Source organism: Tympanuchus pallidicinctus, unplaced genomic scaffold (assembly GCF_026119805.1).
Source record: "Tympanuchus pallidicinctus isolate F22 unplaced genomic scaffold, pur_lepc_1.0 scaffold1, whole genome shotgun sequence".
Lineage (NCBI taxonomy): Eukaryota > Metazoa > Chordata > Aves > Galliformes > Phasianidae > Tympanuchus > Tympanuchus pallidicinctus.
In genome coordinates this window covers 19,408,039-19,423,697 of record NW_026294618.1, presented here as the reverse complement: position 1 = coordinate 19,423,697, position 15,659 = coordinate 19,408,039, and the positions used below count along the sequence as shown (strand labels likewise).

Below are 15,659 nucleotides of genomic sequence, written 5' to 3'. Positions count from 1 at the left end.
ATATCTCTTGACAACCCAACAGATATTTGGGAAATAAAAATCTATGGCTTTTGTGTTATTCCTTATTTCACTACTCAGACACAAAACTCAATAGCTTTTCTTCTGTACGTGTCACAAAACAGCACTTGCTTCATTTTAAGGCTAAATCGTCCTTCTTTACTTGCTATCTATTTGCCAGCAAAACAGTCACATCACTTTACAAAGAACAACATGTCAGTTAAGCTGACCTGCCAAATCTCATCAGAGCCACTCAAATCTGGGCACATGGCTCTCCTTTTGCCACAAGGTTGTCTGTGTTGCCTGGACACAAGGTGTCACTGGTTTACCAGCCCAAAGCAGCTCTGCACCGCACCCAGAGCCAGCAATGCAATGCACCAGAGCCAGCAATGCTGTTCTGCTACAGGAAGTCATTGACAGTGTGTTTATCACCACATGACAAGTCTACTCAGAAGACTGGAGTCACCCTTCCTACTGCCTAATGAGGCCATGGCCAAAAGACAATGAAATCTGCACAATAAATCAGTGACACTTCCCTCACCTCCAGCAACCACAGGCTCAGCCAGAGGTAGCATTACAGGACCATTTGGGTAGTACCTCACAAGCACTGAAAGCTGTATGAGGTGCCCAAACGATAGCACATTTGACCTCCAGCTCCCTCTGTAGAAGCCACAGAGCCAGTACTAGCCCTGCAAGATGTCATGGACACCCTCAAGTATTTCAAAAGACACAAAGACACAGGTGAACACACCTGAATTGATCCCATTGTGTTTAATAGCCCTTCAAATATGACCTTCCCCTGAATCAATTTGATTTGAAAGATCTGAAATTGTTGGTACCCGAAAGGTCCCAACACAAGGAGTTTCAGGCACATGCTATATGCAGATCCTTCTGCTTTCACACGTTGTGAACCTACCACCTGTAAGTTGTAGCTGACGCCCACTTTTCCTAAGAGTGAAACTTTCAGACCTTTTTCAGGTGCCTCTCTCCTAGCCTGAAGCATTCCAGTCTGTTTGACCACATAACTGATGGTTATTCGGGAGCTTTTTCCATATCTTTCTTCCCCCCTTTTACTCTCTTGTGTGTTTTTCTATAAAATCTGATAACTAGCTATCTTGGATTAAAGTGGAACGACTGCTTGCTGTTTTTCAGTGCTGTATGAGCTGTACCCTTGTTTCTTTACTATTCATTTTCATTTTTAAAAGGAACTGGTGAATAATGGGCTCGGTTTTCTTTGTAATTTGGCTTTGTGGTTCATTTGTGTGACCAGATTTGAAACACAACAGAAGTAAATAAACAAATCTGTAATTGAAATTTGCAGTATGCACATCTGAGGGGAAAAGTGCTTTCTGTCAACCTCGGGGATAAATAACACCCACAACCATCGTCCTGGAAATCAGTTACTTCTGCTGAAATTTAAAATCTTACAGTTCAACAGCCTAACCAAAAGGAGGTACATATTAATGCTCCACTTTCAATGGCAATGGTGTCATCAGTTCTTATAGAAAAGTTTCTGTAAACGTTTCTTTCCTCAGCCAGAAAAGGCATAATTTGACTTTGGAACGTAACTATTAAATGAACCATATAAAGCTACACTGAAGAAAAAGCTCTTCAGCTGCATCGTAAGGTAATCTGGGCCAGGTCAGCCACAGGCACAGACATCAACCAGTCCTCATGATGTTCTACCCTTTGACAAACCCCCCCAGGGTTTTCCTACAGTGACTTCATCTCAGGTTGGCTGGTGTCAATTAGTTACCCCGAAGCAAAAATACATTTTAAAGCAAAAACTACATGCTGTAGTCAAGGAGTAAGAGCAGAGGTGAAGAAAGCAACTAAGCCCCTTTTCAATGTTTGTTAAGCTGTTTAGCCTGGCTGGCAGTTGGGCACAAGGCAATTATTGATGTGCAAACAGCACTTTGCACACACTTTTAATTCATATATTTAAATAGAGAGTCCATTAAATCTTTTATTTGCATACACTTCCACTGGGGAAAAAAGAAAAAAAATTACTCTTTCAAAATAAATTCATTTGCTTTCAAGATTAAGGTTCAGTACTATAATTGCAAAAAAGCAAATATAATACATTTTTCCTGTCCCCAGTTTTAGCTGGTGCTTTTACAGAAGCACAGTGTTATACCACTGTCTGGTTTTTCATCACTATTTTTTGATAATTCCAAGGCTGGAATTATTCCTATAGAAATTTATACCTCTCCTCCTCCATGTCCTTCCACCACGAAAAAACATCAAATAGAATTCAGATGGAAACAATTGTCCTTGCTTTTCTGTTAGAAAAGCCTAGCAAAGACAATATTTAGGGGGAGACTGTACACTGAAAGCATGATTTTAGAGATCATCATATATTGTAGCTTGTCTATTCTCAAGAACCCATTACATTTGTTAGTTAAGTAGGAGAGCATCTTAAAAAAAAACCAACATTGAAGATATTAAGATTTTCAGTTAGGTCAGCAAGTGTGGCTATAAAAGAAATATGAAAAAAGAAGGCAGTGGAACAAAGAAGATTGCTTTCAAAATTATAACTACCTTATGGTCAAACAAGTATTTTTAAACTGCTAGATTTGGAAAAGGTCGTGATCTTTGTATTTTATATTTGTGATTCAATGTATTTCTTAGTGGGTAACTTTACATATGGCATATAACTACCTCCTTATAGGGACACATATTTTCATTTCAAGGAGCCTGTTCATAGTATCAACAATTTACTTGCAAAAATGATCAAGACCTGTTAGAACTAATACCCTTCAGTATGTTAAAGTTATCAAATGCATACTGTAAATGAAATAATAAGCTGCAAACAGTCTAAAACATGAAATCAAAATAGATGGGTTTGGATCTACTTCCTTTTGCATACTCAGGTTTCTTTCTATGGAATTCCTGCATTGCCACCTTAATTCCTCCAGAAACGCTTCTGGTGTTGAAATACGCTCTTAATGTATAAGAAGTAAATAGCTTAAACTGCATTTTGGGCTGTATCCATCACCTCTTCACTTTTGTTATTAATTTCTCACTGTTGTATTTTCACAATGTTTAATTAGAAAATGAAGTCGAAGCCCAGAAAACAGACGGCTTAAGCAGGCTTTGTAAATGTCGCATAACAACTGTTCTGTGATCAGAGTTTGGGGATGAAGCCTTCGTCCGTATTTTTAGATATGCTTTTATAGCACATGGAGATGTGGAAATGTTAACCAACAAAAGATGACCACGCAGAGAAAATGGAACCTGTACAGCTGTATAAAATCTGCTGTGTGTATACTGTGCAATACCTGATGTTATTTATAGTTTATATAGTTTATAACCCACTCCATCAAATATCATGACCCAAAATTCAATTTCAGGTCTTGCTCTTCTACTTGCAGCACTGTTGCTTAATTAAGTATTAACAAATAAAAAAAGCCTACACTTAGTTCGAGCATTTTCAGAATTACAGGAACATATTGATTCATGCAATGTAATAAAGCTAAATCAAATCCCAGCAGCACATGACCATTTAAAATGGACTTAAGGCTTAAAGCTGCTTGTTATTTCTTAAGCTGTGAGCTCAAGGAAAAAAATACATAATCTTGCACTAGAAAATTATTAGTATTTCATAAAATTATTCACTCAACTTTAAAGAAAATGTAGTACAGATAAGTAACACATACATCAGCTCATACTTCTATTTTTCTCAGGCAAAGAATATCCAGCTTGGTAAAGGTCAAGTACCATGAATTTGATCTCTGCCTTGTGCGTTCTCTGTCAAGGGCTTACTCTTGCAAGCAGAGAAGGAAGGATGCAGCCTTCTGCACGGCGGGATCTTTCCCGGGGAGCATCCATTCACACTTTAACGAAAGCAACACTAGAGGGCATTGCTGTAATATTCTTCGCCTGAAAGCTGACAACTTCAATGCATTTCTTTCCATGAATGTTAATTGCCTCCACTTTTAACAGAATTGTTCTGTTTGTTAGCTTGTTGCCATACTGAAGTGTTAGCCATAAAAACTTCACTGTACTGAAGCAGCCAAGGAGCTTTCTGCAAAATACTGTAATGCACAGGGCCGGCTGCCGGCAGTCAAGGCACACGATCAGCCACACACAAAGCCTGCTTGGGCCACAGTCTGTCGCTTCTGAAAAGCTGGACCTGTGCTGGAAGAACCCCTGGGAGGCACTGGCTCAGAGGCAAATCGTGGGGTTGGGGGTAAGTTGCCACCGTGGCTGCCCAGTGGTCGCCAAGGCTTACAGCCCCACCAGAAGCCCTGTCACTTCTGCTCTTGGATAGTTATGATAAATTCAATTTGGGATGTTTAAACAGAGTGCTTGCTGACTTCCTCCATGGCAGAGGGCTGAGGAAGGAGGTTTTGGAGAGGTTTGGGAATGCCACTACAAGGAGAGTGAGTACATATCACTCCCCAGGACAAGCACTACCCAGGAGCAATGACTTCTAGGTCTCACTACCCTAGAGGCAGTATTGCACTCCACCATCATGCCACGGCCTGAAGCTCACACTGTATTCCAAGGCAACTATCTCTGTCAGAAAGAAAGGCTTTTGCCCTTAAGCAGTACCTGAATTGTCCCCATAATGTCTAAGCCTCGTGCCCGCTGCAGGCAGTCCCATGTAGTAGCAGTTGGTGAGCTCCTGGTAGCTACTCTCGTGCTTCAGAGGATGAGAAATCCTAAGATAAGGAATGAATAGGAATGGGGAAAATGCAATAAAAATGCAGAACATCCCACCCCCTAAAAAAGAAAGAAAGAAAAAAAAAAGGAAGGATTTTAAATTCATGTGGCATGCATATACAGCAAAAACAAAAACATGATCCCAGGCAGCTTTTAATTTAGTTAAGTACAGAAATGTAGAATGAAAAACACACAGAAATACATAACAGTCATACTAGCATAAAACCTTTCTGATGTATTCAATTTTGCCATCCTATTTTGTTAAGGTTTATAATCTTTTGCTCTTTACATGTAAGGTACAGAAATAAAGAAAAAGGTCTGAAATTATCATCTAGTTATTCATTCACCAACTACAATGGACATTATCTACTAGGAAGGTGAGACCAAAAGAAGGAAATGAGCTTATTTAGGACAATCAGCACTACAATGCAGGTGATCAAAAACCCAATGAATGGAAAATGCAATTATTACTATACTTCATACTCCTATACACAAGCCAAGAAATGTGGTACCACAATGGAAAAAGGGAATGTCATGCCATTAACAAAAATTAGTTAAAAAAATAATTCTAACAACCAGTATCTCCTAGATCATATCAATAAAATCACTGGCACAGTCAGATACGTTTTGCATATAAAATAAATAACTGGGTAGGAAAGCAAATAAATAAATAAATAGGGGTGTGCTTTCAGGAAGGTTAACTTTTGACTGGAAATTTGCAAGTGGAAACACACATGAAGAAACTATGCAAACTGTGAACCGGATGTACCTGAGCTCACCTATTATGTGTGCCCCATATAGCTGACTTTTACATGAGCTGGGATCGTGTCTGGACAATAATGCCGTCGTTAAATCAATATGGTTCAAAGCTCCAGTGGTACCCAAGGAACACTCTGAACACCACGGCAACTTAACTGACAAGCAGAAGCTTATTAATCTGCCATAATTGAGGCTCATTGCATTACACACTCACACCCTGTCCTTGGTTTACTAACTGATGAAACAACAGAAGCTGAATTTCATGGCAAGATTTGATTATCGCCAGCAGAAGCTTGACAGAGCTGCCCTGAGGGGGTTCCCTGGAACCTGATGGCAGATGCAGTGAATATAATACTGACGTATTGGCAGCTATTTGCCCAAGTTTCTGTTTAAAGGAGCTAAAAAGTAAGGAGACAGGAAGAAAATGTTAACAGCTTCAACCCAAAAAGGCCTGGAAAGTCCTTATAAAGCAGGTAAAGTTAGCTGAGAAATAAGCTACCATTATTTGTAAGGCATTCAAGGAAATTAAAAAATTTGGCTTTCCTCTTTAATACTGAGTAATGCAGTATCTCTACTGTATCACCTGGTTTTCCTTCTCCCAAAATGCAGGGCTGCATAGGGCTGCTTTCAGGGGATGCTCCTATAGTCAAGCAGTGTGGGTTTGTAGCAGTAGTCCTGACCTCATCCTGAGGCTGCATGCAACAGTACAGGCACAGCCAAAAACAGTTATGTTATTACCATTGAAATCAGAACTAAGCTCTTTGGCTTGATTTACAGTAGAAATTGGGCTTTTTTTTTTTTTTTTTTTTTTAATCTTAGCACAATCAAATCAAATCAATTCAGTACTCAGAAACCAGAAAAATATTTTTTCCATAGTCTTTAGAAATGAAATGTTAGTTTGACTTGCCTGTCAGCACTGAAAACTGAATTACAGCTCATCTTCTCTCAGTCTAATATGCACTATTTGTACATGCCGAGTCAGACTGTACGATGTAGGAGAATTCATCCACACATCCCACTAGCTTTAGTCTATACACTGTGGTGTGCATTCCTGCTTAATGCTTATTTCCCCACTGCTTTGCTGTGCGTTGGTTCACAGAGAAAAGACAGGCTGGTTTATACGGGAAACAGATTTCAGCATGACAGGTTAAAGTGACAATTTGGCATTCTCAGAATTTTATCCCAGACTCAAAATTTTGTGTGCTGCCCACAAACCCATACCTACTAAAATCAGGGGAGCAAACCCACCCAAAAATATTTATCATCTTGGAACTCAGCTGCCTTTGAAGCATAGTGCTGCCTGCTACCATGGCTATTTTATATGTCATTATATGATGTACAAAAAATAGATTAAAAATATCATAAATCACATTTTACATTCTTCTTGCTGTGAATATCACTTTAAACCCTATCCATGACTAATGTTTTACCTGGACCACTTTACTTCTGTTAACAATTATACAAACTGCAGTATATTCATAAAAGTATTTCAAAAGGCTCTTTTTGCAATGAGGACCTTGCAGCATTACAGGGCTGTTTAAGAAAGAGAACTTTGAGCATTATAAGCCTTTATTCTCACCTACACTAGATCAGTATGAGGAAGCAGGCTCCCAAGAAAACAGATGCAACACCTGCAAGAGGCCTAGAGAATGTTTCTTTAGCCTCAAGCATCCTTCTTGGAGGTGAGGCCAATTCTCTCATGAAAAAGGAGAAATAAAAGACGAGAAGACACTTCTTGAGAATGCTCCAGAATTCAAAACAGGACCAAAAACACAGTAGGGCATTGGCTTTGTTTCAAAACAAAACTTCAAAATAAAATGCATATTAAAACAATAAATAAAAGAAGAAAAAGAAAGAAAAGGCAAAAGAAAGGCCGTAACATATGTGCTTATAAGAAGTTAATATTTTCAAATCCTGAGCAGAGGGAGGCCTCTGCCATATGCATCTAAATCTTGCAAAAGTCCAAAATTTAGGTCACATCTATTTAGGACACGGAGCATCCCTTTTGGCAAGTTCAACAAGGCTTCACACTGAGCTACTTGAGCTGTCTTGCTCAACATGCTAGCCTTTCACATCTAGTTCTGAAATGCTCCTCTCTCTCCAGGTGCTGTATAAAGTTTCCATGGGTTTTATCTCAGGAGTGAGGACTCAGGAGATAGGACTAGAAATAAGGAACTGTAGTATTGAAGATGAGAGAGCACACGTCTTTTACAGTGACATCCCTGTGATCTCTCAAAGTGCTTCAATGCCAAAGTGCCTAAAAGTGAGTGCGCTGCTTTAAGTCATCCGAATTGTACGCTATGCTTTTGTGCAAAGAAGAATACAGCCAAATGTATCTTAACCATTAACTTACTAATACTTGGGTCATGAACTAGGAAAATCAGAGTTATTAGGAATGAGAGGCATGTTTTCTCATAGGCATATGCGCAGCCAGTTCTTAATCCTAAATCTTCTTCAATTAGTGTGCTTCCTAAGTGCCAAGACTGAATTCCTCCAAAGTCCTTATATCAAAGCTTTTGCATCAGCATAAGAATCAAAGTACTCTTTCAGTCCAGTATATGTTCTTTGCTTGATCCTATACCCCCTGATGACTCAGGAGAATATTGATGCAATTATAGAGGGTCATTTGGTTAAAGTTTCCTTTGAAATATGAAGACCAAAGGACATAATAACTGAGACTAATACAACCAGTGCATCTAAGAATTGAACTCTGAAACGTGTCGACATTTGCCAGTTATTCTAAGCAAATACATTACTTAATTGTTTATTATTCCTTGAACTAACACAAAACTTCAGGAATTACGAAGTAGGAAATGCAAAGGATGAAAGGAAATGGAAAGTATCTCATCATCAGTTGGGGTTGTGCAACTACAACATGTAAAGTAAAAACTGACATTAATAGCCTCATTTTTTAACATTGCAGTCTGCAGCTTTATTTCCAAAGTAGATAGTGCATTTGGGCATTATTTTAGGCTTTGGTCTAACCATAAGTGCAATTACAAATCAAAGATTATTTCTTTGTTGTTTTAATCCAGTCGTCTAACGTGAGCCAGCAGTGTGCCCAGGTGGCCAAGAAGGTCAACGGCATCCTGGCTTCTACTAGAAACATTGCAGCCAGCAGGAGCAGGGAGGTAATTGGCCCCCTGTACTCATCATTTGTGAAGCCGTATCTTCAGAACTATGTTTAGTTTTTGGCCCCTCACTACAAGAAAGACATTGAGGTCTGGAGCATGTCCAAAGAAGGGCAATGAAGTTAACAAAGGGTCTAGAACACAGGTCTTACGAGGAGTGGCTGAGGGCTGAAATTTAATCTGGGAAAGAGGAGACTCAGGAGACTCACTCTTTACAACTCCCTGAAAGATGACTGTAGTGAGGTAGAGGTTGGGCACTTCTCCTAAGTATCTGGTTACTAGAGAGGTACACATTACTACAGAGGTAATGACTTTAAGTTGCACCAGGGCAGGGTCAGGTTGAATATTAGAAAAAAAATTCTTCTCAAAAGGAGTGGTGATGTATTGGAATAGGCTGCCCAAGGGGGTGGTGGAGTCACCGTCCCTGGAGGTGTTCAAGGAAAGAGCAGATGCAGCACTGAGTGATACAGTTTAGTGGGCATGGATGGTTGGACTAGATCATTTCAGAGGTCTTTTCCAACCTTAATGATTCTATGACACTACAATATGCATCAGAAAGGACAAGCATCAATAGGCAACAGTAATGTTTAACTTGTGCATCAAAGATTTTTCTTCCACTTAACAACTTGTGATAACGTAGACAAAGGAAGTGCTTGCCTTCACTGCTAATAGGGAAGACAGAAGATTTTTTCAATTCTATCCAAAGAGCAGTTCAACTGTCCATTTACCCACACATATCTACTGTAGGCTAACCAAGTATAGGGTATGAGATGTTACCCAAACTGAACAGAAGGAGTGAGAAACAAATCAGCTATTAACTGCTAATTCTTGGGGGGGGGGGGGGGGGAAGGGGGAGGGGAGAAGGGGAGAAGAGGGAATCATTTTCTTTGGAACACAGTGGAACTGTTTATTAACTTCTCATTTGCTCAAGTAACCATGTTGCACTTCAATGGATTTATTGATGAAGAACTTAGAAAAAGAGCTAGTAAGTATCTTGGAAACTTTGAGACACACTTCTATTGCTCACAAGTGAGATCCCTTGAGTTTGCAACACTGCTGCAGACTAAAAAGCTGAGCGAACAGCATGTTTTTTTGTCTGAAATTTTTTCTCTACATCAAGCTTATTTATGTAGAATAGAATTTCATTAACAGTGTAAAAATGAATGCTAATAAAATAAATGTGGTGTATTTCTAGGATGTCATTCTACAACATCAGGCCATTATACTCTTCTCTCTCCATTTATAAAACTAATCTCTTCACTCAAAATTCTTTCCATAGAAGAGATGCTTGAAGAATATAAGAACTTATCAGCTTATACATATTTCCTTGTCTACTTGAACTACACAAATATTCAAGATAATCATGGCAACTATTTTTCTTTCATAATGGGAGATTCCCATGCATCAAGGAAGACGACTTCCTTTATAGTTACAAATAACTACCTTTGTAGTTATAAATCTGTAACTTGTCTCTGCACGTGCGACTGAGGTCTGGAACAAAACTTTGAAATTTTGTTTAGAGTTCAGTATTAACTTGACAGCAGTTTGTAAGAATTGTTCAGCGCTGTTTAAGGCATACGTAAAATATTTCATAAAGACCTTTAAGCTGTTAAATACAGTACAACTGTTAAGTCATATCGTGGGACAGCTTATTCAGGAAAGCAATTAACTGAGTTTTCTGAAAAACAGAGAAAGAGAGGAAAGAGACTTTTCTCATGCAGATTTCAGGCTGCAATGGCTATAACATCCACCCTCACTTCTTTTTTTAATGCTATATAAAATAATATGAAGATGCTCTCCACCTGTCATAAAGAGAAGAGAGACTGAGAGATTGAGGGAGGTGTTTTCAAAATACTGACTTTGAAATATAAACTTATTTATACCAATTTATTTTCATCTTAAGAGAAACCAACTTTTAGGAGTCGCAGAACTCTTAATGAAACTGATGTGTTTTTTTAACAAACAGTTTAGGATCTTTATCCTCAGGACTCCAAGGAGACCTTGGTTTGATTTTGGAAATGCTTCATTTAAGAGAATGTTTTATCGACACTGAAGTGTGAGTATATGGGTAGTAGCATAACCTCATATGTACTTTCGTAACTGGTTTGGATGTAATAGCAAGCTTTTATACAATAACTGTTTGATGCTGTAATTATGAAAGTAGTAAAATGTTTTATGTTACAACACAGCAATTTCATCTGCAGGATGAGTTTGTTACCTAGCAGCAGTGATGCACCACCTCAGCTACTGAAGACGGATGAAATGTAAGGGGCAACACTGGTAGAGGTCTGAATCAGCACAGGAAGATGCTCTGAGAGGTTCCTCACAAATGAAAAACACTTTCAACTCTGTGGCATATGTATCAGCAGATTGCAAATTCATGTGCTGGAGAGGCTCCCAAAACAATCTCACAAAGACTGCTGAACACCAGTGAAAGGGCAACAGTGGCTGGTATTTGAATCCAGCCAGCCCACTGAAGTGTGGGGTATTTTTCTTCCTTTCCTCTTTCTGCATGGAAAAGAAAGAACACGAATCTCTCTGAACAGGGAGAATAAAGAGCAACATTTTCCATTCCAGCCTATTAATTTCCACAAACTAACAGGAGCCGTGAGGAACAGACAGAGAAAAAAATACCAAGTAAAATTATTCTCCTACCGGTATTTTTGTGCCAAGGTGGCACTCCGAGACCTTAATATCATCACTGAAAAGGATTTTAAGCAATGCACAACTGTATAAGATCACTTGGAAATTGCACTGTTGCCTATATTGGTTGAAGCTTGTAATCCTTTATCTCACTGACGTGAAAACAGAAAGATTCAGGGGTGGCTACTTGCATCAGTCAAGGGAAAGCTTTGTTTCCTATCCTCTTAAAGATACAGTCTAAGAAAAAACTATTAAAAAATACTAAAATACTGTAACAAGCCTCTCTAGGCTGGAGGAATGATACAGCAATTCTAGTGACATTTTAAGAATCAATGAGTTTATGTGTCAGAATAATTGGAAAAGGATTCTTTGAGAAGTACAACTAGTTGTCACCATATTGTAACCACTTGGCCCACAGAAAAGAAATAACATTGAAACTTCCTAACCAGTGCTGTATTAGCAGTGTGGCCACGTTCCACAGTGGATATGGACTCTAGTTCAAAATGTAGCTGTGAGTTGATGAGTTGGTACATTAGGGAGTAGTAAGCACTTCTAGTTCATTTTCCCATAGACACAAGCAAGAAACAAAGGCCTTTAAGGTTAAATGGGCTTAACAGGCAAGATAATGAGCAACCATGTCAAATGTGCACTCTTAGATTAAGTTGTCAGCCAAGAAGCAAAGAAGTTTGATGCCAAATTTCCCTTTTACTCAGCAGTAGTAAGGTGACATACGAACATGGAGAGCTGAGCCCAGTTCTAGGCCTCCCAGAACAATAAAAACATGGACATACTGGAAAGAGCGCAACATGAAGAAGGTGAAAAGACTGTAGCACCTCTCCTGTAAGGAAAGGCTGGGAGAGCTGGAGCTGTTCAGACTGGAGGAGGCTCAATGAGCAATTCATCAATGTGTACAAATACTTGAAGGAAAGGCACAAAGAGGATGGAGCCAGGTTCTTTCGGCTGTATCCAGCTGGGATAAGTATTTCTGTACTGTGTGATAATGGAGCACTGGCACAGGTTGCCCAGATGTTGAGGAGTCTCCTCGGAGATCTTCAAAAGCCACCTGGATGTGGTCCTAGATACTCTGTTCTGGGTGACTCTGCTGGAGCAGGGGTTGGGCTGGATGGACCCAGTGGTCCCTGTCCCCCTCAGCCATTCTGCCATTCTGCGAAAATAAGAGCTTTTACTTTAAAACACTGTTTGTTTTCTTTTTCAAACTGAGCTCAGACACAAAGGGAAGGTGAGGCTCTGGGAAAAGGCACTCAGGAAGCAAAGATTAGATCAGTGTGGAGCTTCCCTCTGCAGAGGTCTGGGAAGGGAACAAAAAGTGCAGGAGAAGACATAGGGCTGAGAACTGTGCTAACCCAAACGATGCGTGTGGTCTGGCTGCTTGGGAATCAACCCATGATGGACAGGAAGGAGCAGTCAGGGTTGTAAGGGGAGAAGAGGAAGTAAGATCACTGAGAAGGGCCTAGAAACGTTAGGAAATACGACACAAGAAATATCTAACCTTAAAGAAATGAGTTAGATTTCTTCATTGAAAAAAAAAAAAGTCATTCTGTGTCTGTGCAGCCCAGGATAAGACAACACACGCTGAGATGAACGGACAAAACTGCTACGTCTTGAAAGTACTTTTTTGTAATGTTTCGTCTCACTGGCTAAATGCTCCCTATGTGGTAGCTGCAGAGTAACAAAACGAAGATGCAGAAGCACTCAGACTTCAATAAAAGCAAAAGAGCTGGAATGGCACCTAGATTTTGGTAGCAATGTAGGTTAAAGGCTGAGTTTACATCCTGACACAGAACAGGCATACGACCTGACATTTGGAGGACTGGCTCCAGAGGGACCAGAAATGGGACAGAGATACTATTAATTCCATAACTGTGTCATCAGTCTTAAGCAAGGACTCATGGCCAGAAACTTCACAGAAATCTACAGACCCATCTGTTTCTTGTAGTCCTCTGTCTACATGATATATATGATGGTCTACTTACTTAAAGACATGGCTGATTTTTTTTTCGCTATGGTAACACAGTCTTTGGAATGGTATAGCAATGATAATAATTGATGTAACAACAAAAATGATAATAATAATCTTTAATGGTAAGAGAGATTCTAAAAACTATAAATCATTCATATCAGACACTAAGGCTTCATATTTTAATCCTTCCTGTACTGGTTAATAAGAAAAAAATGGTGTGGAAAAGAAAAAAACAAAGAACTCCCAATTGTTTCTGAATGTCTTCTGTGCAAAAATAAATCACTTGAACTCCAGAGATATTTTTGACATTGAGCTATAGGTGTGTTATAAGCGAGTAGGAGGCTTGGTGGGTGAATATAATAACTGCTGTATTAGAGGGATGTATTAGAATCTATAAAGAGAAAAGTGTGGCTGCCTCCCTTTAATGGACATTAGCCAGAATATCAGTCACATAATTCATCTTCAATAGCAATTCTGGTGAGAGGGGTGGTTTTTCTTTAAAGCAAAGCCATACATCAGCATTCAACACAATTATTCAGTTGGATGGCAAAAGCTGGTGCAGCTCCTCTGCTCCCTGTAAATCCTGTTGTTCTCATTTTCATAAGAACAGAAGAAAGTAAAAAATGTTCATTTTTTGTGTTCCACTTCACATTTCTCATCTAGATCTTTACATAGCTACCCATTATTATCTTCTCAGCATTTTCTAATAACTTCCTAATCATCTAAACCTGCAATCAAGTACTGACTGTTTGAAAAATATGCTTTGCCCTATTAAGAGAAAACTTTTCAAATGCACATAGCATTTGAATTTATTTTTAAATATTTTGTTAATCTATTGTGTAATGCTAGCACATGTGTGTGCATTAAATACCAAACTCTCTATTGGGTCTTGACAAAACAGATCTAAGGGTTAGTTATGTAAGACACTTAAATTCTGTTTCTGTGTGGGATCTCCTCTTCTATAGATTCCTGTTAGGACACTGGCAGGATTTGGTTTTGGCCAAGTTGGTCAATGCAATTACAGTCGCAGCTCCACTACGGGGACTTTTATTCAGATTAATGTCAGTCATACAGTAAATTAAATGGCCAGTAGCTTGCTTTAATATCCTGAGTTAGAGATTGTTTAAATACCTTTGTTAATCTTGAATTATTTCAGCTGACTCTTCATTCACAGTGCAATGTAATCCATGACTAACGCTCCTGTTACAATTTTATTCTGCTGGAGTGTTCCTTACCTTCAAGACTCATCTTTGCTGAATCTTATCATCTGATTTGCAAAGCCAGGGATGCTGTCCAAAAATATGTTCCAGTTTCCGTACAGTATGTACTCTCAACAAAGTGTTTCACTTATGCATTTTTAGTTAGTGCTCAGTATTCCACATTAAGCTTAGCTGTCAGTTCCGGCATTCATAATTACATTGTTTGACCATACAAATATGAGGCCTGTTTGTTTTTCACTAATGTGACCAATATATTTAGCATTTCATGAGCTCTGGTATAAATAAAATATTGGGTGAAATCAGTTATTGGTGTGACTTCATTGAAAACAACAGAATTACCTCTGAGAATAATTTAGTCTATTTAGTTCTCATTTAATTGCGCGTATTTACCTGTAATCATCTGCTTATTAAAACACAGCTACATCCACTTTAGTTGATGGCTCTGGGCCACATCCAAAGGCCATCCTAATCAGTGGAAGACTTCTCACTGACGTCAGAGTGCCTTACTTTGCGCTCAACATGCACTACATTCAAATCCAACAGAAAATACTTTATTCAGTACCTTGATCACAGAGCTGCAGGTATTGAATTAAACTGAGACCCACTTTGCCTAACCAAACAGCCATATAGCAGGAGCGGTTCAACAGCTGTCCCCCTCCAACACCCACAGCCAAATCAGTGTGATAAAACAGGAAAGGCAGAGGAGGGCATTTCAAAGTGGGGCTATAAATCATCACATGAAATTGCAGTCTAGAATAAAAAGTCTGATGAACGCCTGGCAGTGTTTTATGCCATCTCAATACCCTGCCTTCCTGCTAACCCAGCAGAAGAAATTCATACAAATATCTTCTATACACAAACATCTTCTGTCACAAGTGAACAGGCACATTTAAGAGCAAAAATCTTGTGGCCTAAATTTGAAACTTCTAAAGAGAAAGGAAGCACATGAATATTTTCTATACTGTAATGAAAATACAATATATCTCAAGCTGGGAACCAAATGCTGGCTGCAACTTATGCCTTGTGTGATTTGAAACCATATTACTTAAGAAATTGTTTCTGTCCCTATGAAACTGTGATTCTGTGAAATCCAACACAGCCAAGATCCACAGGGATGCTCAACTGTTTGTATGATACAAGTCAAAAGGATTTTTTCTTTTTTCTTTTTTTTTTTTTTTTTTTGTGATGGGGGGTCTCCGTTTGGGATTCATTTACCCAAAAATCTCTAAAAGCTCACATTTATTAATCTCCAAAATGTTC

The 15,659-nt window shown here is 39.0% G+C and overlaps 2 protein-coding genes across 8 annotated transcripts in view; both read right to left on the bottom strand.

The window, feature by feature from the left end:
• Window positions 1-15,659, bottom strand: part of FBXO25 (F-box protein 25) — a 653,677-nt gene that overhangs the window by 404,342 nt on the left and 233,676 nt on the right. The gene's annotated exons all lie outside the window — the stretch shown is intronic.
• DLGAP2 (DLG associated protein 2) overlaps window positions 1-15,659 on the bottom strand; it is a 451,834-nt gene that overhangs the window by 411,755 nt on the left and 24,420 nt on the right. The window contains exon 1 of one of the 7 annotated variants that reach the window (XM_052697270.1): window positions 4,555-4,659. The exons of the other annotated variants lie outside the window; for them this stretch is intronic. Within the exon in view, the coding sequence (XP_052553230.1) occupies window positions 4,555-4,569 (15 nt within the window). The 5' untranslated portion in view covers window positions 4,570-4,659. Of the gene's footprint in view, window positions 1-4,554; window positions 4,660-15,659 lie in introns of those variants that run through there. 7 annotated transcript variants of the gene reach the window in all.